At 38.0% G+C, this 25,170-nt stretch overlaps 1 protein-coding gene across 1 annotated transcript in view; it reads right to left on the reverse strand.

Moving 5' to 3' along the window:
- LOC148945314 (proton channel OtopLc-like) overlaps positions 1-25,170 on the reverse strand; it is a 66,972-nt gene that overhangs the window by 8,447 nt on the left and 33,355 nt on the right. The window contains exons 4-6 of the mRNA XM_089098999.1: positions 21,695-21,899; positions 5,222-5,522; positions 1,261-1,434 (exon numbers count right to left, since the gene is read on the reverse strand). Of these exons, the coding sequence (XP_088955125.1) occupies positions 1,261-1,434; positions 5,222-5,522; positions 21,695-21,899 (680 nt within the window). The remainder of the gene's footprint in view (positions 1-1,260; positions 1,435-5,221; positions 5,523-21,694; positions 21,900-25,170) is intronic.

Raw genomic sequence — 25,170 nt, forward strand, 5'->3', positions numbered from 1 at the left:
GATTATTCCACGCCACTTAAGTTTTGTCTTTGAGGAGGGTTTAGTTGCAGCTGAATATGATTATAATTATTATAATTTTGTTGGGTGTTGTTTGGTGATTCGTTGGTTTTGGGGTCCGGTAAGTTGAGCTCTAATTATATTTTTTTTTTGTTTTTTTTTCTATTTATTGTTTTTACTTTTTTCTTTTATTTCTCTTTTTTTTGGTTTCTTGGTTTTTTTATTTATTAGGTTGGTTTTACCCCGCACAAGCATTGCTTCAGGGAATCGATGATGTATATATTTTTTTTTTTTAAATAAACCCATTGTTACTTAAAAAAAAAAAAAAAAACAATTATTATCGTCGTCGTAACTTGTCATAACCCAGTTATTTTTCATTGTTCTAAAAAAAATGTTATATATATAAATTCAATTAAGGAAATAAATATTTATAAGTGTAAAAAACGAGAAATGAAACAAGAGTCTTGACAGAAAAGAGCATTCTAATCATTTTCATCATAGTTGTTTAATTTAATACGGACATTGTACCTACATAACGTTTCTGAATCGTTTTGTTTCACAGTACAAGCGGTCTGTCTCCGGTCACCTTTGGACAGCAGCATATACCCTCTACCCCCGACCCTTTTTGGTAAACAGTATCTAAGCTCTGTCACTGATCACCTTTGATGAACAATACAAACGCCCCGTCTCCAGCGTGTTTTAGTCAGGATTGCTGAATGACTATCGTAAGTAAAAATGAACCAAGTAGGCATATTTTGCGAATGGTGTTTGATTGCCATCGAAGTTGATATTAAAGGATTTCAAAGATTGTTGATTACAAATTTGGTGTGGCTGTCCCAGTGAAGAAGTTCAAAGTCAGGACACCAATCATCTTTTTCAAAATAACATTTGATTTTCACCAAAGCTGATACTGAAGGATTTTTAGTTTGCATTTTTATATCTGAGGTTAATATCGTATTAAAGAAGTCCAAAATCAAGATATATTAAGCACAAATTTCACAAATAATGTTTAATTTTCACCAAAGTTGGCATTTAAGGATTTCTGAGACTAATATTACTACTTAAATTGCTTAATCGTTGATTCTTGTATTTATTTACTATTATTATGCCATTCCATGTATCAATCAGAAAACATGTTTTTTTTTCATCCGCTCACAACAATAAATCGTCGAATTTCTGAAATCTATTTTTGACTATTAATCCACGGTTAAGGCATGGAGGCTGAAAGTAGCCTAATGCCAATCCTAACAAACACGTACTTACTTGTATCATATCCATCAGCGCTGTAATAAGGACGATTGTTGAGTATACATCCCAGTCAAAATAACTACCAATAACAGTGAATGAGTTGTAAATCATAACACCAGTTAATGCTATTGCTAGTAGAGTCTTGTCGAGACCCAACTTTCTTGTGGCATGAAATTTAAGCTTGCGCACCTGAAAGAAAGAAGAAAAAAAAGAAAGAAAGAAAAAAGCTCAGTTCTTACAATAAAAATCCTGTATTCTAAACTTCAATATTTACATTATATCTTTTTTTTAATTTAATGAAACTCGGTAAAGGTTTAGAATTGGGGCTATTGAAAAGGAATCATGTTAAGAAAACAATTCTTACTTCATAACATGGAGAATAATTTGTAATTAACATATTTTGACTCCAGCTCCAATATACTTTACCTCCTCCTCTCCCCCCTATTGTGCAAATATATAGTCTAAATTATATATTTCCCGTGCATTCAGTCGTGCGTTTCTCTTGTTTGAACCTATGTACCCGTAAATTGAATCAGTTGTGACGAAAGAAGAATCCGAAAAACAAGGGTGACGCATGGCTGAATGCATGTGAAATATATAATTTGCAAATTAGAAGTGGGAGTTGGGGGCGGGGGGGGGTAGGTATAGTGGCCCTGCAGTTAAAATGTGTTAGCTACAATTATACTGCATATTATAAAGCAAGAATTGTTTTCTTGACATGTTTCCTTCTCAATACTTACTTATTTGTACTTGTGGCGGGAATCAGGCGTTTCCACTTCGCCCGGCATCGATGATCTTGGAGACCTTCTTGGACCATGTTGAGCGATCTTCTGCCAGCTGCTCTGCAAAAGCGAGCCACTGAGTTGACCATCTGTGTCCGAACTTTCTGAATCCCCCGATAGGTTCAAGGTCTTATTTGGCCAGATTCCACCAGTTCTTCCTCTGTCCTCCTTAGCGTCTCTTCCAGGAAGTATTTGGCGAGGCAAGTATTCTGGCGGCTTCCGTAATACATGGCCCAACCATTTCAAACGGCGTTCTTTAATAGTGAGCGCAACATCTCTCTGAATATTGCACATTCGACGTAGGTCCACGTTGGAGATACGGTCACGTAGCTGTATTCTGAGAATTCTTCGCAGACAGGTATGCTCAAACACCTTCAGTGTATTCTCATGCTGTAGTTTTACCGACCATGTTTCGCATCCGTAAAGGAGGACGGTGCGGACTAGTGCCATGTAGATTTGAACTTTCCTTCTCAATAGCCCCCATTTTAGACTTTTACCTGAAACTCTTTGCAAAAAATGGTTAAAGAAAGCCTAATTATCTTTTGCCTCTTTTTTTCTGTATTTCAAGGTTTCTAAAGATTGATTTTTTATTTGGTTCAAAATCATTTCAACTTCCTTCGTATTCCATATGTGCATTTGGTTTTCATAGGCTAGTCGTGGTCGTTTTCTTGCTGGTTTTGGTTGTTTTCCATGATGTTTCACAGCCTCATAAGGGCTTACAGATATCGAAACAGATATAATTTGTAGTGTAAATAAACGTTTTCCCTTTTTAAAGGTTTTTATTTAACTTGGTCTTCGTAGATCATAGAAGTGTAAAGTTTGAGGATTAAATATTGTAATCAGTATTTCACTCACTTCCCATGCTCCAATTAAGCTCAAAATTCACATTTTTTTCCAATGATGATGATAATGTATGCTAGTAGGCCTGTGAACCACCTTGCACAGGCAATTTTAGGTCGCTCACATCTACAAAGAAAAACCGTATGAAGAATTTACGCGCCCTTAATGTGTGATTAGTGTTTCTCAGGAGAGTAGGTGTGGTAAATTCAAGAAGTATCAGCCAAAGAGTACGAGTAACTTATAAGAGTGGGAACTGCAGCTAAGCTGTTTTCCCAACAATGGCTGGATTTCCTTAGTTCCCATCTAGGCAAAACATACCTTTTCAAGACAACTAGCGAATAAAATTATGGACGACTATGGAGAATCCTGTCATTCTAATTCACGCTTAAGATAAGGGGAAGATACACATTTTGGGTATGAAAATATCTTATGTTTAGTTGTGTGATTAGGTGATACTTACGTTGTACTGAATTGAATAGGGTTTAGAACTTGCTATATTCAAAAATAGTACAAAAACTCACAGGCACAGAATAAGATACAAAACATTAGGGGCGTTTTTTCACTCATCAATGTTCTAAGATCTTAAATCTTTTGTCAGAAAACGCTTAAAAGTGAAATCTTTGAACAAAGATCTTACATCTTTGGTCGTTTTTGTGCAAACGTCTTTCATCATTCTGCTCTGATCAGCGGTCTGAGAAGAATGATAAGTATATAATCAAAATTCTCTCATCTTTGTTCTATATGGCAGAACAGTGGCGGTCTTCACACTTTTTGCTAATATCAGTGAGCTGTAAGATCTTAGAACAAAGATGAGTTAAAAAACGATAATCTTTGCAGAAAGACGTAAGATCTTAGATGTAATATCTTAGTGCTAAAAAACGGGCCTATTGCAAGCCTGCAGCAGGTGCAGCTGTGTAACTGAATGTCAAAAATTAAGAAACTTCCTTCGGAACTGACAACCTTTCGATACACCATAGTTCATTTTATCCAGATATTTGGTTATCTTCTATTTGCCCTGTCAGAATTCTAAAAGGAGCTTGGTTTCTTTATCCTACGCCATTTGAGAGAGAGAGAGATAGATAGATATTGTGATATTGTTTGTGAGTTAGTGAGAGATATAGATATAGATATAGTTATAGAGATATTTTGTGAGCGCGGGATAGAGTGGGGGAGTGGGGGGGAGAGAGTGAATGAGGGCGAGAGAGCGGGATAGAGAGATATTTATAGAGATAGAGAGAGATAGAGAGAGAGAGAGAGAGAAAGAGAGAGAGAGAGAGAGAGATATTCTAAACAAACAATTTAACATCAGTTTAGCGGCCACCCCAAGAAGTAAAAACTTGTCCAAGGGGGTGGCAATTTGAGTACAAAACAGTAATAAGGCACTAAGAAAAAAGACATCAACCATGAAATTTTCTTTTTAACCTGATTGCATGATTGTTATAATTTGTATATTTGATCAGACTGACGTTATCAACAGATCATTTATAATTTTGAATTTTTATAACTTGCACATAGTTTTGTTCCTCTACTGTTTGTCAGGTTTCTAGAGAATAGAGACCGATTTTCATAGGAATTAAAAATACTTACGTGGTTCGTCAAGTTCAGACGACCAAGGTTAAGGATAGAACAGACATCGGACGAATTTTAGAAAGAGAATGCAAAGAAGAATTTTGACCGCGAAACGTACCAAACGTACCAGGTATCTGGTAAGAATTTCACAGATTGTTTTGGCGTTCACGTTTGGGGTTGAAAATGGTGAGCATTTCGAGTGCATTTTAGAGCAGATTAGTCATCCAATCTGAGAACACATATCTGTTCAAGGGCAAAAACAGTTTTTTCGAGTGTTTTCAATATCAAGCTTTATACTGAGGCAATATCGTTATGGTTTCATAAAATCAAGATTCAGTTAAAAATTAAATGATTGGATGATGCAACCATGAAAAGTACACATGACCAAAAGGGTTCCTGAAAGGCTTATCAATAAAGCGTAAAATGTTTTATAACTGATAGCCAGTCATTTACTTGATATAATCTGTCGGCGGAGTTGTACTTCCCTTACCACCAGTCCCTATTTTATTTTCATCAATTGGTATTTAATTAAACTAGTCTACTTGAAAAATTACATCAGTGATAGGAAAGATAGGAATATTACTGTGATAGGAAATATTACTGAGGTTGAAGCTAGAGCATAGAAAATAATTTAATATTTTCGGAAATGTTGGAACACACTTAATGCTAATTTCAGTATTTATGATCATTATGAGCACTAAATCACTAAATAAAGCTTGCGAATATAAAAAGTGATTGTTAACATCCAACCACTACTATCGTCGACAAAAAAAGACAATAAAAACCTGAAATATTCCCAGAATAGTGGCAAAAAACATCAAGATGTAAAGTGACAGTTCTGCAATGTTGATTTCAAGTACTGCAATTGACTTGTAATCTTCTTTGTTGATCAATACAAAAAACATGATTGTACTGATGATGGAAAGAACCAGGACAAGAATTCCTGCGAATAATCCCTTATTGGCACTTGTACAGTCAGCAGAATATTGATGAGAGGAACGCTGTATTCCATTGCAAAAGTCGTCACCTGGTGTTCCAGGCGTAGAGTGCCCCTTTTTGGGCACTCCTGTTTTCCACATCTCGTACCTGGAAGAAGGAGAGTCTTAAAACTGAACAAAAGCAACGGATATAGAAAGAAAGAGAAAGAAATATAAAGAAAGAGGGAGAGAGAGAGAGAGAGAGAGAGAGAGAGAGAGAGAGAGAGAGAGAGAGAGAGAGAGAGAGAGAGAGAGAGAGAGAGAGAGAGAGAGAGAGAGAGAAAGAGGGAGTAAGAAGAGAGGAAGAGAGACTGAAAGAGAGTGAGGAGCAGTCACTGCCATTAAGAATTGTTACAAAGCATACATGATTATTGCAAGAAGAGTAAAAGGGCAAAAGAGCGCAAAGAGTATGACAAATCTTACATTTCAGAAGAAACCCAGTAGTGCTGACTACGTATGTGGCGATGTGTCTGCCATGCATGATTTATTTCTATCTACTTTATTTTCCGCGGTCACTTTGTATAGAAGCCACGGCCATAATGACCTGAAAATAGGCTTATGCGATCAGGAATTTGGACTTCTAGCGCTTTTTTTAAGAACTAAAAGTGATTAGATAAAAATGAACACCCCGCCCATACACTTTTTTCTTCCACGCCCCTTAACCCCCGATTGTTAAGCTCCTTAATACCCCCACCCCTATATTGAGATAGAAATTTCACGCAGAATGATAAAAATTCAAAATGACAAGCCTGAGCGGATTTGCAGGGGGATACCCAAGCATCCTCAAGAGCAAGGCCACACAACTACACAGCTGATCTATTCTTCACGAATATGTTTTATTAGGAAAAGAAGACATTTTTCACCTTGTTCTAACCGTAATCATGCGAAGAATTTAAACCAGTATGATTAGAGGTGCCCATTGGGCCCCTGACCTCTAATGCCCTCCCCCTTACACTGCCAAATTTTTAGGAGAAGGCTTGGCATATAGCACTTTCTTTAAAACGGAATCATGCAAGGATTTTCAATCTCACTGCAAAAAGAGTGTGCTATCTCCCAGTTTTTGACCCTACACAAAGACAAAATGCGTTCCAGACCAGTGCAAAAACGAGCTATGTCTGAGCCGTATAATCTTCAGAGAGGGCTCATTCGATTGGAAATCGGAAATTCTGGTGCCATTTTTAAGAGTAAAAGGTGATCGGAGGGCAACTAGCCCCCCCCCCCAAGCCTCCTTTCCCAAATGCATCCGATAAAAATTTTGAGATGGTCATTTTGTTAAAAATATTTCAAAGATTATATAACAAAAGCTCCGGTGTCGACGCAACCCCCCAGGGCCCTGGGACAGGCGTTATAATTTATGGCCTGGGGGCATATATGACTCTTATGGAATGGATGCTCGTATAAACTCATTCAGAGAGGGCTCATTTGAATGGAAATTCAAAGTTATAGTTCAGTTTTTGAGAGTCAAAAGAGATCGGAGGGCAACTAGCCCCCACGCCCTTTTCTCCCAAACCCATCTGACATAAATTTCGAGATAACCCTTTTTTAAAAAATAGTTCAAAGATTAGATACAATAAAAAACTCTGGTGTCGACACAACCTCCCAGGGCTTGGCAGGCAGGCGTTCCAAATTAAGTCCTGGGGGGTATATGGTTCTTATGGAAGGGATGCTCGTATAAACTTCAGAGAGGGGTCATTTGAATTGGAATTGAAAATTCTAGTTTACTTTTTAAGAGTCACAAGAGATCCGATGGCCACTAGTCCCCACGCTCTTTTTTCCCAAACCCATCCAATAAAAATTTTGAGATGGCTATTTTGTTAAAAATAGTTCAAAGTATAAGAAGCTTTGCTATAGTTCAGTCAGAGGAGAAGCCCCGAGTCGGCCAATCCGGCCGGATGGGAGTTAAGTAAGTAAGTAAGTAAGTCAGTTCAAAGTTCAGATAAGAAAAACTCCGGTGTCGATACAACCTCTCAGGGACTGGGGGCAGGCGTTGTAAGTTATGCTTTGTCGAAAGATATGTTTTTATGAAGGAGATGCTCACATAAACCTCAGAGAGAGCCCATTTGAATAGAAATTGAAAGTTCTCGTTCACTTTTTAAGAGTCAAAAGAGATCAGAGGGCAACCAGGGCACTCTCAACGCTTTATTTTCCTCAAACCCATCAGATTAGAACTTTGAGATAGCCATTTTCTTAAAAATGGTTCTAAGATGATAAAACGACAACTCCGGGATCGACACAGTCCGTCAGGGCCCGGGACAGGCGTTGTAAGTTATGCCCTGGGGGCATATATGGTTGTTATGGAAGGGATGCTCGTATAACTTCAGAGAAGGTTCATTTGATTGGAAATTGAAAGTTCTAGTTCAGTTTTTAAGAGTAAAAAGAGATCGGAGGGCACAGTTTATAGAATTAGCAGAATAATCTTTCCCTATCTCACCCATTATCAAACAGTTCGTGGTAACGAACTGTAAGTAAGGAGCGACCCGGCTCAATGGTAACCGAAACTCTAGAAAACGGGTTTTTGATACCAATAGATACATCAAAAGAATCAGATTTCAATGCTGATTTCAAATACATAATTTTCATTAAGTTTAGTGCCACCCATCAAAAGTTACGCGCCTGAGAAAATTTGGCTGATTTTCCAAAAAAAGGAGGAAAGACCCCTTAAAAGTTATAGCACCTTAATGAAAATCACACCATCATATTCAGCGTATCAGAGAACCCTACTGTAAAGGTTTCAAGCTCCTATCTACAAAAATGTGGAATTTTGCATTTTTTGCCAGAAGAAAGATGTCCCCTCCTCAACGCCTCGCTCTTTACGCTAAAGTTTGACTCAGTCTCATAACTTTATTTTTTAAAACAATAAAAAACTTTAGCGTAAAGAGCGAAGCGTTGAGGAGGAGACAGTCCCTTTCATATACGGAATAATTTCTGTTCGTTTTAAGTTTTAATGTCGCTCCTTACTTTCAGTTTAAAAAACTTGTTTTTTATTTAATAAAAACCCGGACCGAGGTGCAAGTGCTCCGAAGGACGTAAAAACATAAGCGGCATTAGATCTTTTCACGGGTAGACAAGTCAGATTTCTCTTGAACGCGAAACTTGGCTTCAACTTTGGAACACTCATTTTGAAGAAACTAATTTTAAATTAATTTATTCCAATATATACATGAAAATTGGTAATTAGTAGTGCAATGTTATTATTAGACGTTTTAGGAATTAAAAATAGATTTCGAAGTGTCAAGTTGGTTTCAAAGGTATTTTGAGAAAGTTTCTGCCAAAATACGTGTTTTGAAAGTTTCTGCCAAAATATTTATCCTGTCTGAGCAATAATTTTAATTATATTGAAAGACGATGATTTGATGAACAAACAATTGCATATATTGGACTTGGTTAGATGCCTGATCCTTTGAGGTTCATCTCTTACTACTCCAAAGAAGTAAAAGACTCCAAAGTTTCCTGTTTGTAATCAGGGTTTACATCAAAAAGGTTATAATATCCAGGTTGCAGCAGTAGCTAAGTACTTATTAAGAGACGATCACACCCCATAGTAAAAAATAAAATAGCACATAACTCCTAAAACTAGAAAATAAGATTAAAATTTCATGTTAAAGATCGATCAATGATGTCATAATCGTAGGTTGTAGCCAGGTCGTCTCCAACTATTCTAATTAAGAAAATTACATTAAAAGAAGATCATTGGAATAACAAACCATTGCATACATTTCATTTAGATAGCTACTCGATTGTTTTTGGCTCGTCTCTTAGTATTCCAAAGAAGAAAAAGGCGTAGTTTTTTTCGTGTTTCTAATCCGGGTTGCCGCTGTGGCTATCAACCTAGTAAGAGACGATCACGTCCCATATTAAAAACTACAGTAACCCATAACTCCTGATAAAAGATTCAGATCAAAACAAGAAGTACACTATCAGAACTACCTTGTCCAAAACCTCTATATAGCAAATTTACCATCCGTTGGCTTGAATAACAAGGAAAACAAATTGGATTGAAAATCAAGAAAATTGGTTGTAACCACAATATTCTCCACATTCGGTATCTTTTTTTCTTTCCGTTTGATATTCCTCCTGAACTAGCTGGGCACTGCAAAATCATAGAGAGCTGTATAATGGCTCATTTTAAAGGAAAGTTTACATTAAAATACGATCATTCAATTAGCAAACCATTACTTGCATTGGAATTAGTTACCTACTTGATTGTTTGAGGTTTGTCTCTTAGTATTTTTTACATTGAGGACCGATATAGTTCATCATAATTTACATAAAAGCTCGATTTAGTTCTTTAAAACTGGGGATTATTAGTAACTAGAAACCTTACTAAGGGCTGTGGTTCGTCCTTTACTGGGTTGCACCTACCCATGTTTGTGTGTGCCTATGAATATGACTTTGTGTGGTTGTGGGTATTTTTGTTTTTCCCTCTGTGTGTTTTTGTCTCTCTCTCTCCGTGCCTGCGTGTCTGACTGTGTGTGTGTGTCTGACCAGAGGGTGCTTGAGCGCCAGTAATAGTTTGACACTGTGGTGTGAATTTACATGAATTATTGTTAAAGAATAAAAAAGGAAAGGAGAATAATTGGTATGGCGGTAACACTGCATATAAATTTATATAAATGTATATATAGTGGGCTTTAATAATGCAAAAGGTAAATATAATATTGTTTTAAGAATGGAAAGAAAGACAAAGAATGAATTTACAACGATAATCAAGCAAAAAATAAGTTTTATTTGAACAATGTCATAAAGCGATGACATTTGATTATGATATTTGGTGCTTCGCATTAATATTTCAGTTTTAAAAGTTTTATCAATTTTTTCTCAAAGGGAAATTACGTGGTGGGCATGAATGTAGACTTGCAGCTAAATTAAATATAATCACTTCCACTTTTCACATATGTTTATTGATATTGGTTTAATTTTTATTGTATGTAGTACCGAGGAGCTCATTAAGGAGATAATCAAACTCAAGTTTAAAAAAATTTTGCCCCTTGGTTCAAAAAAAGAGATAATCAAATATTTAAACTACTAAAACTAAAATAATTACTTGTTAGTTTATTTTCCTTGATAGGTACGTCTCTCGATTTCGCGATTCTTAAATTTACTTCGTAATATGCACGTTTGCGCAAAAAAATCTTATAAATTGTTCAAGGGGGAAGTCCTCGCAGCGAGTTTCCTAATTCAGGTCTTTGCACTCAAGCCATATTCGATTGGTTAGTCCCGGTTTCCAGCAAGAGTTTCTATAGTGTTTGAGGAAAATGGAGTCACAGTCTTGCAGAAACGAAACACACCTAGCGAAGGAGCTGTAAGGCTGGATAAATTCAGGCTTGACTGCTCGTAGGCCTTTTCTGCCATAAAAGAATAAATTTCGTCAAAAACTTCACTATCAATTTGAATAAGCTTTGAAGCACACATCGGACACTTGTGCCAAGTCAGCAGCCTCTTAACAGAAAAACCAACGATATATGTAAACGTCTAAGTTTCTAGGCTGTCAGATACTTCATTGCAGTCTTCATTCTATTCTTCCACCAGAAGCTTATTTCTTTGGTGGGCCGTGGTAAGCCGAGTCAGCTTCAACTGGGGTATGTCACTTTTTTTCTGTGAAAGGAAGTCGACCAAATTATTTCCTTGGTCAGGAATTGGCTCACAGTTGCCTGTATTTTTGCTGCTACTAACCAACAACTTGCATGTTGCCTGTCGATATAGATATGCAAACCTGTTGGATGTAGGTTTGTTGCAATACCCTCCACCTTGTCATTATTTGTCCATAGAAATGTTCCAAGTTGTCTTGGGTGAGCCTTCATGGAGATACAAATTTTACACCTCTACCAAGAAGATCATCAGTTATGGAGAGGACTGAGTTGATAGTAAGGATCCACCCTCTCACACAGTGAATTGTATTGTCAAGTCTTTTTTGTACTTCTGTTTACAAATTTAAGCTTTGTTAAAAAGTCAACTGAGTTTCTTAAAAAGTGGTACGATTGTGATTTTTCCGTAAGACCTCGTCGATGAGATTTTGGATCTAGAAAAGAACTTCCATTGACACTGTCAAACAGTTTGTCAAAAAAGGTGCAAATCTGTGCAGTGCCTTTTGCCTTTGAAGGAATTGTATGTTTCTTGGCATAAAATATAAGCGCAAAGCTCACGGAATGGCTCAAAACCTGGGCTGCAAGTTTTACTTTCATTTTGTCAAAATTGGAAGGAAGCACATGACGCGTGCTTAGGCGCGGGGCAGCCCTGCTTCTATATCGGGAATCGATTTTAAAAAGATTGATAACGTCCACCCAAGACGCTTGGCCATCTTCAAACAAAATTTCATTTTTCAGAAGTTTGTTTCTGACACTTTTCAATAAGTGGGGCGGATAATGAATATAATACACCTTGTTCCACTGAAGTCAAAAATGGTTTTTTCTCGGTGCTTCCAGGACTATTTACAAGCCCTCTGTAGTTCCCCCCTCCCCTGTTCAGAGATCAAAGCCTTGACTTGTTATACAATTTTTTAACACCTCTGCACGCACTCTTTAACCATAGTCAGCAGCTGGTTACCTTTCGGCCCTTTCTCAGTAAGAAAGTAACCAACTGGCTGCTTCCATTTATCTGTAATACCTTGGAGCATGAAAACAGTAGCAAATTTTACCAGCTTTCCATCACTATCAATTCCGGTAACTACATTCTTAAACCGATCGTAAGTTAATCCAGGTTTCAGTGATTTGTCATCCACAGCTAATGTGCAAAATCTATGAGCTTGTTTCTCTAGTTTAGCTTCTAGCAATTGGAATACGTCGTCATCAAAGCCATCTCGCGCTTCGAGCGTCCTTAAGTACCTAGGAATAGTCGGAAGCGACGGCAACTGAAAAATACCAGCTTTCTTGATAGTCACATAAGAATAGGGTGAGGTGAAGTAGAGCGACAAAACAATTTTTTCTCATCTTCTGTGTATGGTAGACGTTTTTTTCCTCTCCGAATTTCAGACTGGATCATCCTTAGTGTAAGACCACTAAGATGGGTGTTTGCTACATCAAGAATCCTTTTTTTTGCTAGTTTCAGAAAGCTCTTTCAGTTTTGCTTTCATTACACAATCTCTAGCACGGCATCTCGATATCATTTTTTCTTGGTTTTTGATGATCTGTCTAAACCTCTTTTTACGAGGAGTATACCTGACTTGACTTTGTATCATTTTCTTTTTCGAGCTTGGAAACTGCTCCGTGCCCTCCATTTCTACCCTCTCCCCCATCCCTAATTTTCCACCTGTTAAGTTCTGAGGCAGCTCGTCAGACAACCTTTTGACTTTTTTAGGTAAGGGGGAGTTTTGTTCGTCACGGGGTCTTTTCTTTTTTGGCGTTGTCAAGACGGATTTTTCACGGATATCTTCATTTTCATATTGTGGGGACTCTACGTTTCCTAGGAGTTGCATCAAACTGGTTATATGAGGCAAGAGCGTTTCTCTGGCCATTACGAAAAAGCCTCCTTCTTTCCGGTCTAGCAAGGCCATCACTGATTTCGTGAGCTCTACCCAGTCCTGAAGAATGGCGTGCCCGGTTTGGTCCTTCGGGAAAAATTCTGGATTCAAATTACGAGTTGCGACGAAGGAACAGCTAGAAAGCATGGGCAAATATCTATTTTTCTTAGAAGAATCAGTTATCTCTGAAGAATGGGACACATTTTCTTCTTCGTTAATGATTTCTAAGGCAGGGACGAAAGTAAAATTAACTTCATTCAGCTTGTGACTTTTCGGAAATTACAACCATAGCATCACTTAAGGTTACTTTGACACCTTCTTTTATTGTCTTAGACTCCTTCCTCACAACACAGTCACTTGCAGAAAACAGCCTCTGGCCTTCGATAGTCTCTGGATTATTGGGTAAGAGCAGAGATGGTATAGCATTGAATTTAACTTTCCGACGTCTGCTGGGAAGACCCTCTTCCTCACAAACAAGGTCTGGTGGGCCAAAATGGCGGTTGCATACTTTGATATACTTCTTTATATAAGTAGTAAAATCGGGTTTTCTCAAAATATCCTCCCGGCCAAACACTCTTAGCCATTCTGTTGCCCTTGAAAGTCCAACGTAATATTTAGCGGTTGAAATCTTTGAAATGTATAGCTAAAAATGTATTATTTCTTATAGTTCCCCGTTAGAAAAAAGTCTTAGTAATATTTTGAAAATTGTGCCGTAAAAGGTCTAAGATTATACAGACTCAGCAGTAAGAAATACATTTTATTTATTTTCTGGTAAACAAACTGGAAGAATATTCTATAATAGGAGCTTTTCTAGCGTAAAGCCCCGTAGATTTTGGATCTGCCACTAAAATGTGTGATGTCCTTCAATTTTCTGAAAATTCCCTAAGAATTTTACGAAAAACACTTCTTAACAGACGTTTGGTATTTTCTTGGATAGGGCTATTGTGGCAACTTTTACCACAGCAACCAATGATTAGAACCCAAGTCCTAAAATTGGTCTCAATCAGGAACCCTTATCGCTATCTAAATTCACAAAGAGGTGTTTATTGTTTAAAGTTCAGGAAAGGTCTGCCCATTTAATACGAAAACATTGATTGAAAACGAAACTAGTCTTATCTATAAAATAAATATCGTAGAAAATAAATATCACGACGTTAAAAAAAAAAATGATAAACCATCCAGTTGCGGATCCAGAGGGGGGGGGGCGAGGGGTGCCCCCCTATAGTAGTCTAAAGTAGCGTAATTTACCTAATTAACGCAAGTTTGCATTAATTAAACTTACTCCTAACGTAAGTTTATCGGATCAACCTATTTTGCCCCCCCTAAAAAGTCCTGGATCCGCCCCTGAAACCATCACACCTATTTCACCAGTTATTAGAAGAAGAAAAAAATCCTTATTTTCACAAATTTCATCAACCCCCGCCCCCTTTATTATAAAATCCTACATAGGCCAATCAGTTGAGTCCGCTGTTTGTAAATAATAGATAAAGTCATAATTTGTATATAAATTAAGTCATACCTGTGAGATGGGACACTTGCAAACCACTTGGCTGGCTCACCAAGTTTTTTTTCTGCATTCACAATTGTGAATGATACAATTTCAAACCATCTCTCATTGATTGACGCATACAGACAAACCCGCTATTCGATGAATAAGTGGGAGGTGATTTTTGTTTACAACGAGAATGAAGACCAGAAATGATCTGCGATAAACTTACTGGATAATTCTATAAACTGCGTCGGAGGGCGACTAGCTTCCCCAATGCCCCCTTTTCCCCAAATGCATCCGATAAAAATATTGAAATAGCCATTTTGTTAAAAATAGTTCAAAGGTCTGATAACAAAAACTCCGGTGTTGACAAACCCCGAAGGCTCGGGGGCAGGCGTCGTAAGTTATGCCCTGGGTCATATATGGTTATTATGGAAGAGATGCTTGTATAAGCTTCAGAGAGGGCTCATTTGATTGGAAATTGAAAGTTCTAGTTCACTTTTAAGAGTCAAAAGAAATCCGATGGCAACTAGCCCTCCCCCACGCCCTTTTTCCCCAAACCCATCTGATGAAATTTTGAGATATCTATTTTTTTAAAATAGTTCAAAGGTGAGATAAAAAAAAAACTTCGGTGTCGATAAATCCCCCAGGGCCCGGAGGCAGGCATTGTAAGTTTTTTCCATGGGGCATATATGGTTCTTATGGAAGGGATACTCGTATAAACTTCAGAGAGGGCTCATTTGATTGAAAACTGAAAGTTCTATATCACTTTTTAAGAACGGAAAGAGATCCAAAGCCAACTAGCCCCTACATGCCCTTTTTACCCCAAATCCATCCTCTAAAAATTTCGAGACAGTCATTTCGTTAAAAATAGTTAAAAGGTCACATAAGAAAACTCCAATGTCGACACCCTCCCCCAGGGGCCCGGGAGTGGCGTTGTAAGTTATGCCTTCGGGCTATATATGGTTCTTACGGAAGAGATGCTCGTGTAAACTTCGGAGACGGCTGATTGATTGAAAATTGAGAGTTCTAGTTCACGTTTTATTAGTCAAAAGAGATTCGATGGCAGCTAGCCCCCCGCTGACCTTTGAAATAGTTCAAAGGTCAGATAAGAAAAACTCCAGTGTCGATAGAACCCCCAAGGCCTTGTAAGGCCCAGGCGTTGTAAGTTATGTCCATGAGGCATGTACAGTTCTTATGAAAGGGATACTCGTATAAGCTTCAGAGAGGGCTTATTTGATTGGAAACTAAAAGTTCTAGTTTACTTTTTAAGAATCAAAAGATATCTAAGGCCAATTCACCCCTCCATGCCCTTTTTTCCCCAAACCCATCCTCTAAAAATTTCGAGAAAGCCTTTTTGTTAAAAATAGTTAAAAGGTCAGATAAAAAAACATCCGGTGTCGACGCAATCCCCCAGGGCCCGAGGGTAGGCGTTGTAAGTTATGCTCTAGGGGCATATACGGTTATTATGGAAGGGATGCTCCTATAAACTTCAGAGAGGGCTCATTTGATTGGAAATCAAAAGCTATAGTTCACCTTTTAAGAGTCAAAAGAGATCCGAGAGCAAGTAGCCCCCCTAGCACTTCTTTCCCTAAACCAATCCGATACAAATTTTGAGGTATCCATTTTTTTAATAGTTCAAAATCAGATAACCAAAACTCCGGGTCTACACAATCCCCCAGAGCCCGGGGACAAGTTTTTTATGTTATGTCCCGGAGGCATACAAGATTTTTATTAAGGCATGGTCATATAAAACTCAAAGGTGGCTCATTTGATTAGAGATTCAAAGTTCTAGTTCACTTTTTAAGAATCAAAAGAGATCCGAGCCCAACTAGCCCCCTGCCCCTAGTCCTTTTCCCCTCAAATCCATCGGATATGAATTTTGAGATAGCCATTTTTTTTAAATAGTTCAACTACCAGATAAACAACTCCGGGATCGACTCAACCCCCCAGAGCCGGGGAGAAGTGTTTTAACTTATGCCCCGGAGGCGTATAGGGTTTTTATGCAAGGGATTGTGGTATAAACTTCGAAGGTGGCTCATTTGTTTGGAAATTGAAAGCTCTAGTTACCTAAAAGTTAACGGAAGGCATCTACCCCCCCCCAGCTCCTCCCCTGTCACAAACACCCTCTTTTCCCCAACTCCATCAAATGAAATTTTTTATATCGCCAGTTTGTTTGAAATAGTTCAACCATTAGATAAAAAAACCTTTATTGTCAACATATCCCCTCCCTCACAGCCAGGGGAAGGGTCGTAACTTATACCGCGGGGGCATATATGGTTCTTATGGAAGAGGTCATCGTATAAACTTTGGAGGAGACTCAAATGATTAGAAATTGAAAGTCAACTTTACACCAGTCACGTTGTCAAAGTCACGTTGTCACCAATTCACCTTTTAAGAGTCAAAAGTGATCCGATGGCAACTAGCCCCCACCCCTCCCGACCCTCTTTTCCTCGTATGCGTCCAATTAAATTTTTTATACAGCCATTTTGTTCAAAACAGACCGAAGATAATATAACAAAAACCCCAGGGACATAACAGACCCAATCCCCAGAATTGGGAGGCAAGTGTTGTAAAACGTGTCCTGGGGGCATATAAGCTTTTATGGAAAGGATGGTCGCATAAACTCCTGAGGGGGTCTTATAAACTTATTTGATTGTAAATCAGGATTTCTAGTGCCCTTCTCAAGAGTCAAAAGTGATCGGAGGGCAAGTAGCCCCCCCCCCCAAGACCCTCTTTCCCTAAATATATCCAATCAAAATTTTGAGATAGCTATTTTGTTCAAAATAGTTTAAAGATCAAATAAAAAAATCCGGGGCCAACACATCCTCCCAGAGCCCGGGGGCAAGTTTTGTAAGCTATACCCCGAGAGCATATAAGGTTTTATGTAAGGGGTGGTCGTATAAAATTCAGAGATGGCTCGTTTGATTGGAAATTGAAAGTTCTAGTAACCTTTTTAAGAGTCATCAAAAGTAATTGAAGGTAGCTACCCCTCCCATGCCTTTTCCCCCAAATACATCCGATAAAAACTTTGATATAGCCATTTTGTTTAAAACAGTCCCAGATTCAAATTACAATAAATTAGGGTTTGAGAAATCCTCCATAGCATTCGGGACAAGAATTGTACCTTATGCCAGTTGTAAGTTCTTAAGAATAAAAAGTGATCAAAAAGTAACAAGCCCTCCCCCCTTGTGCCTTTTTTCTCCAAATACATCTTATCAAAATTTTGAAATACCCATTTTGTTCAAAATAGTACGAAATTCTAACTTAGGGGTTGAGGATTCTTCCCTAGCCCCCGGGGCAAGGATTGTAACTTATGTAAGCTGCCTATTATTAGAATATAAGGTTCTGTTGAAGGGATGGTCGTTTTTAGCTAAAGCTCTTTTTTCAGAGTCAGAAGTGATCAATGGTCTACTAGCCACGCCCCACTTTCCCAAAGGGCATCTGGTCAAAATTTGCAGATAGCAATTTTGTTCAAAATTGTTCAAAGGTCAAAAAAGTATGCTTCCGAGGTTGACCGCCCCCCCCCCAGCCCCGGAAAATGGCTCTGAGTTACGGAACTCAATTATTGTTACTTTGACACTTTGTTTACTTTGATACTTGGATACCTGTGATTCTACTTTGTGTTTACTTTGATACTTGGAAACATCGATGGGGTTTGATTTCGAAGACAAATTTGTTGATAGCTTCGAAACTCTCTTCCAAAGTTGCTGGGGTTCATTTCTTATCTCACGGGTTCCCGTCTGAACTTGTCTGTTTTCCAGCGACTGAAAGATTTTTGGAACGCACGTGTAGATGACTTATCTATCGAAAAAATAATATCTGAACGGAGACGAACACAGTCAACCCAAATCCGAAACCAAAGCTTGTGATGGAGCTTGACATCTTGAAATTCATCCTCCTCTTTCCAAACATGTTTATGTGTCCATATTTTGACCCTTGTCAAAGACACAGATACAGAAGAAGCAGCCTTGAGAGATTGCGTCAACTTGCTGGAAAACAAGCAAAGTCAAGGTGGCTCACTTTCAGTGAAGTAGACAGAAGGTGGAAAGGGATTTTAACTTTCATCAGCGAAGAATCAAATGTATACTTTTGATATACTATAAGGACGATATATCTATGTGTTCCTATGATGATTTTGAAAACCAACGGGGTTTTGTTTTAATTTGTGGAGGTGATATATTCATGGTGAACTGAAGATGTAGATGGTCAATTGATAGAATGTCATCTGAGGTAATAATAGTGGCAGCTCTGGTTGATCAGACAGGACATGGTCGAGGTTTGAGGTTAACTTAGAATTATGAACATAAGAGAAAGGCTATGATTTAGATAGGACGGTTATACCAGGCAGAAGACAAAAACATTTGTTTGAGTGGCAGTGAGGAATCATTCAAATTCGTATTGTAGTCACCGCAAATGACAAATATCTTTGACAGTGATGTACACGCTGAAACAAATATTCACTTAAATCTAGCAAAGAGGCGGTGAACATTTTATTTACCGGAATGGCTAGACCCCCCGACGGTCTGCCAGTTGTGGTTTTTGCTGGCCGATAAAAAACTGAAAATTAGGTGAACGCTCTAACATAGACACCTTATTGTCACAGAAAAGTTGCTCAGCAAAACACACAATATCAAAACTACCAACAGATTTTCGATAGTTTCTAGTTTTTTCACGAACACCATTTATATTCTGATAAAATACCGACTTGTAAGTTTTTACATCCTGGGGCTATCATATTGTATATTGGGCCTTGAGCAAGAAGGTGCTTTTTTTGTTATTTGTACACAAATTCAGCTGTTACTGATGTGAGTTTTTCCACAGTCTGCACATTTTATGCGTACTTGGTAGGCTTGGTCTTTATCGCTATGATTGCCGGTGCATCTACTACACTTGGTCAGGTTCCAACACTTAGGAGTAGAATGTGCAAGTCTTTGGCAGTTGAGACACTGCTTGGGTTCTTAGATCGGATACGAAATAGACAATATTCAATCTTCAATCCAAGCTTCTATGCACGATCGAAGTCTTCCTTCATCTTAAACTTCATCTGCACAACTCTTGAATTTCCGAAGCGTGTTGCGGAAATTACACTTTCAACAAGCAAGCAGACTTAGAAACATCAAAATCATTGTCCATTTTCATAATACCTGCGTACTCGGTTTTATAATTTTAGCCAAAATTTGCATCAGGGTTGCCACCACGGTAAGTTGTTAGAGTGCTACAATTGCCACAATTTGCACGCTAAACGGCGATTTTTAGTGCTACAATAAAAAATTTTTCGGCGGTCCTACAGTCATAAATTTATCGTGGTTTTACCCGCGACACGCGCACGGTCCGTTTAAGCGGGCTTAGTTTTGTTTTTATGGATTTTTTTTTATCTTTTTAATGGTAAAAGAATAAAAAATGCATCCTGAGATGATTAGAGCGCTGAATGAAAAAATACGCTCGTACTGCTTGTATTTAAGTGTATTTAGATTTTTGTTATGCATAAAAATTTTTAGAACATATATTTTGATGTGAGACGTCTGAGATCCACGCAACTTCCTTACAACACCATTTTCATCTCTTTTATTATCCAGACATTTAAAAAATAACCTAGGCCTATATGTGCGTACCAATGTACATACCCATGTAGTGCTGTGCAGTGTCGTTACTAGCAAAAATTTTTGGGGAGGGGGAAGCAAAAGATTTTACCGACTGGCTGGTTATTTGTACCAACTGTTTTTTGTCAATAATTAAAATAATGTCCGTTTCGAATACAATAAGTAAAATCACTGCACGAGTCGGTAAAACCACTGCATTTACTAAGCGAGATTTAGATTTCGGTACGTATCATGTCACTATTTTAATGCTGTTTATTTAAACAAATAGAAAGTAATGGTACCATCTATAGAATCACGACAGGAGTCGGTAAAACTGCTGCGTTTACCGACCAAGTTTGATATTTCTGTAGTGGACATGTCAGTATTTTCGTGGTCTTTATTGAAACGAACAAAAAATTTTAACGGCGTCGGAAAAACAGCCACGTTTTTACCGCATTATCTCTTTTTTATCGAGTGACGAAAAAAATAGGGGGGGGGCGTCCCCTCCACCTTACGTGACGGCCCAGGACTTACAATTTGTTTCCAGGGCGTTACTTTACGCCAACGGTGACGACGAATATCTTTCTCTAATAGAACCACTGTTTTTTAGCGTTACCTTGGTTCAATTGTCTGCTCAAATGGAAATCTAGATCAGAGATATCAGCAGGAATGGTAAAGGCGAACGCCGTTTTCGGCCGCCTTATGAGAACAAAATTCCATAAACCCAAGATCAGCCGTTTCACGAAAGCTCGTATCTACTCTGCCTCAGTAGTAAGTGTTGTGTTGTACTCATCAGAGACTTGGCCTTTAATTCAGTCACAGATGATGAAGGTAGATGCTGTCCAGACGAAACACCTCCACAAAATTGAACACGTTAGGTGGCTCGAAAAGGTACGGAATATGGATATCCTCCGGTCCTTTAAAGTACCACCCCTGTCCGAAAAGCTTGAGCCTCGCTCACTCCGTTGGTACGGTCATTTACTTCGCCTATCCACTGAAACACCTGCCCGACTTATATTCGACTTCGATCCAATAGCAAACGGCAAGAAACGCCCCAGAGGTAGACCACGTATGAGATGGGCAGATATCATCCGCGATCAACTCACACCGTGGGGCATTAACCCCAGCAAATCTCCTACCCTCGCCCAAAACCGGTCACTCTGAAGACGACTAACGATGCTGACGTCTGGCTACCTCTACGATGGCGACGCTCCCAAGCAAGAGCTTTAAGTCAAGTCAATTAAGCCAATTCAAGTTACCCAGCAGAACTAGAAACTCAAAGAATGCTAAGTTTTAAATTGTTAACATTTTGATTTTTATTAAATTTCTAAATTTCTTGTGATCCAGCTTGAAATTCTCTTAAACTAAGTAAGGTATTTTGTATTTAAGCTTTTTTGAACTATAAAGTAGTTACGGCTAAACTAGGGTGTAAAATATGGACTCGCTAAAGGACAATATACCCATTGTACCCATATAACTATCGTACCCATCTCTTATCTCTTGTCTGTTTTTGTTTCCGTCTCACATTTTCCTTTTAAGTAATTATATAAATTACAGTAATCTCTGATAGCAATCTCTGTTCCATTAGTTTTTTTCTATTTTTTTATCGACTTGTCATTTCCTTTTTGCTCCTTTGCTTTTTGTTCATCCCCTTTAAGTTACAGTTCCTGGGGATAGATTCCGCTTTCTAATATTGTTTGAAATATGTTTTTAAGTACAAATAAATGACGTGAATGAATGAATGAATAACATACATGAATGCTGCGCAAAGCAGAGAATATTCGATGGCACATGGAAATAAAAATGGACTTGCATCTTGAATGATGGAACCAACAATGTTTGTCCTTCTGCATTCATCCTCCAAAGATCCTCTCTTGTGCCTCGCGTTACCATGAAAAGTCCTAGTGGCGGTGCTATTGAGTGCACTGTCGTGACTCAAGGAACCAACCAATTTATAAGCTAAAAAATATTACAGCCCAATAAATTCTTCGAAGAAAAATTAAGCCAATAAAAATATTGGAAGCTTGTGCATAAAATAACAATTATAGGTAGTTATGAATACATGATGAGACAATAGTAAATACTTGGCAAAATGGACAAAAAACAAATAAAATTTGCGTTACGAATTCACCTTTTGGCGAGATCCAAAATCAAGGCTTGCCGAACAAAGCCGAAGCTCTGCCAGTGGGCTGCGATGTCCTGCTCAGACACCTTATCGCTGTTGAATCGAAATAATACTGCTGCAGCTACTATTATCTTTGATACAACTACCACTGACAGCTCATCACTGCACTAAGCTCCCTGATGTCAACACAACGGCACCCATTGTGCTCACTGCTATGGTCTTACCTTCTCTCATGATGTTTCTCAACATTCTATAGCTTTTTTTTGTCACCTCTTTTCACCCTATTAAAGGAAGTACTGCTTTTCGTTTGGCTCCAGCTGGATTGCCTAAAAGCACAATTTTTGACAAGCAATCGTCCTCTGTCAGTAACAGAAGAACCAACCACCTTAAGATATCTTTCCTTATAGCCCTAAGAAGTGGGATCGAGCAACATTGTTCGCAGAACTTACTATTTGACAGATGGTTGTTATTCATATTCTAAAGGTACCAGTGTCATTCTTGATTCCACTAGCGTAAGTAACGTGGTCCACGGTATCACACGAACTCCAACGCGACACAGACTCTGCAAGCACTTCCTTCACCGGTATTTGTGCTGCAGAGTTGTCACAGTCACGACCAGTGTGGCCACTACAAGTGTAATAACTGTGGGGAGTAAGTGCCAAATTAATTGGTTCACGGTGCAACGGTCTATGCCATTAAAACTTTATATTTAAATATATCTTAGAAAAGGGCGGACCCTCTAGTATATATTGTGAATGATGACAACTCCAAATACTCTCTTCCCAGCCCTACCAGGGTTCGGGGGAAATAATCAACAACAATTGTAGAAATATAACTCACTTTTATTTATCAATGTGTCAGATCCAACACTCTATCTAGATGAACTCCGCACATGGACTAACTAATAAAACGTACACGGTGTACGTAAAAGAGGTAATCTCACCTCTTTCGCCAACCAGTGTCAAATTGGGCCAACCAAGCCAATGCAACCCCAAAATTGAAGTTACATTATCCTTTACTATAAGTCAAAAGCAAGATTCAGCTGGCCCGTGAGATGACTAAAATTGAATTGTAAAGCAAACCCAACTTATTTCCTCTTTCGAAATTAATGCCTTTCATCTGCCTTGGATAACCTTGGATAAGTCCATCACTTCTAAAATCTATCAAGGAAAAAAATAGACTGTATAAAATAAAAATGAAATACCCCTCAGCTCATAATGTACAGCGATTCAAAAATTATAAAAATTTGCTAGTTAAAACTCTCAGAACAAGTGAAAAAATGTATTATGAAAATGCATTTAAAAAATCTGATTCACCTCGGACTACATGGAAATTAATTAAGGAAAAAATTGAAAATAATATTAAAAATCCACACCCTGAAGTGATCATAAATGAAATTGGTGTTAAGTTGAAGGGAAAGGATGTTCTTGCAGATTATTTTTGTCATTATTTTTCTCACATTAGTTCTACCATTGAACTGGATTCCCCTGAATCTCCATCTGATTCATATAAAGAATATCTCCTGCCATCCGAAAATTCCAGTATGTTCCTGGCCCCTGTCACTTTCGGTGAGTTCCAGAAAGTAATTATGAATCTAAAGAGTGGTAATTCTCTAGGTCTAGATGGGCTCTCCACAAATATTCTGAAAGAACTTGTATGTGTAATCCACGTCCCGTTGCTTCATATTTCAAATGCATCAATATCATCAGGGATCTGTGCAGAAGCGTGGAAATCTGCACGAGCTATTCCAATTCCTAAGAAAGTTGATAAGACAGATATAGATAACTTTCGCCGAATAGCTATTCTTACCCCCATATCTAAGGCTATTGAAAAAATTATTCAAAAAAGAATTGTCTCGTATTTTGATAAAAGGAATTTATCTACTAAAAATCAGTTTGGATTCAGGGCGGGTCATTCTACTGAACAAACTATTGCAGCGCTAATTTTGGAGATTAATGATTCATTAAATGATGAAAATCATGCATCTACTCTTTTCTATGATATAAAGAAGGCATTTGATACGCTAAACCATGAAATTTTATTGGAGAAAATTAATAATGCAGGTATTTGAGATAAAGGTTTAGATCTAATAAAATCTTACTTGTATGGTCGAAAAATTCAGGTAGAGGTAAATGGGCATCAGTCAAGCCATATTATTATTGCTGATGTTGGAGTCCCCCAGGGATCACCATTAGGGCCATTACTATTTTTGACTTATACAAATGACCTTTCGAGGTGTTTACCCCAAGATAGTAGTTTAGCAGTAATTTTTGCAGATGATACGGCGGTGACAGTAAAAGCTAAAACCCCATCTTTCTTGGCTGAGAAAATGGCGACAGCAATGAATTTTTTGAATAAATGATTTGCATATAACTACCTGACTCCGAATTATTCTAAAACTGAATTCATGATTTTCGGGCGGTCACAGCGGGCAGTAGATAAAATTACCATAGATGAGTTAATTGTAAATCAAAGTTGGATAAAAAGAGTAAATTCATTTCGTTACCTTGGGATTATTCTTGATGAGCTTTTATCTTTCCGTAAGCATTCTGATCATTTGAGATTGAAACTTGCCCATAACTTAAGTTGTCTTCATAGAATGAAACATGTATTTCCTTTTTCCATCCTTAAAATTTTATATCTTTCTCTAATTGATTCATATTTTAAATATTGCCCTGTAATATGCCTCAACACATTTATGGTACATCTCCAACCTCTTCAGATAATTCAAAATAAGGCGGTTAGAATCCTGGGTACTTTTGTTCATCGCCCAGTGAGGCTTCAAAATCTTTCAGAAAGCCAAACTTTATATTTTTTTCTCAATATACTTAATCTCAAACAACTGAAAGACCTGCATACAGCAATATGGTATTATGATATCCAATCTTCGGCAAATTATTTCCATGATCTGGGTATAATTGAGACTCCCATTTCTCCTGCCCACCACGTCCGCTCCAAGAAGTATCGCCTTCCCCCAGTTAAATCTGAAAGAGCTAGATTCTCAATCAGATACCAGATCCCTCATATTGCAAATAAATTTAATTTAATAGATGTGTCCCCAAGATTCAAGAGCCGATTTTCTTTGAAAAAACATATTTCAAAAAT

The sequence above is a fragment of the Artemia sp. Qi Xiang Cuo genome, chromosome 13 (genome assembly GCF_049724085.1).
Source record: "Artemia sp. Qi Xiang Cuo chromosome 13, ASM4972408v1, whole genome shotgun sequence".
In the NCBI taxonomy this organism is placed as follows: Eukaryota; Metazoa; Arthropoda; class Branchiopoda; order Anostraca; family Artemiidae; genus Artemia; species Artemia sp. Qi Xiang Cuo.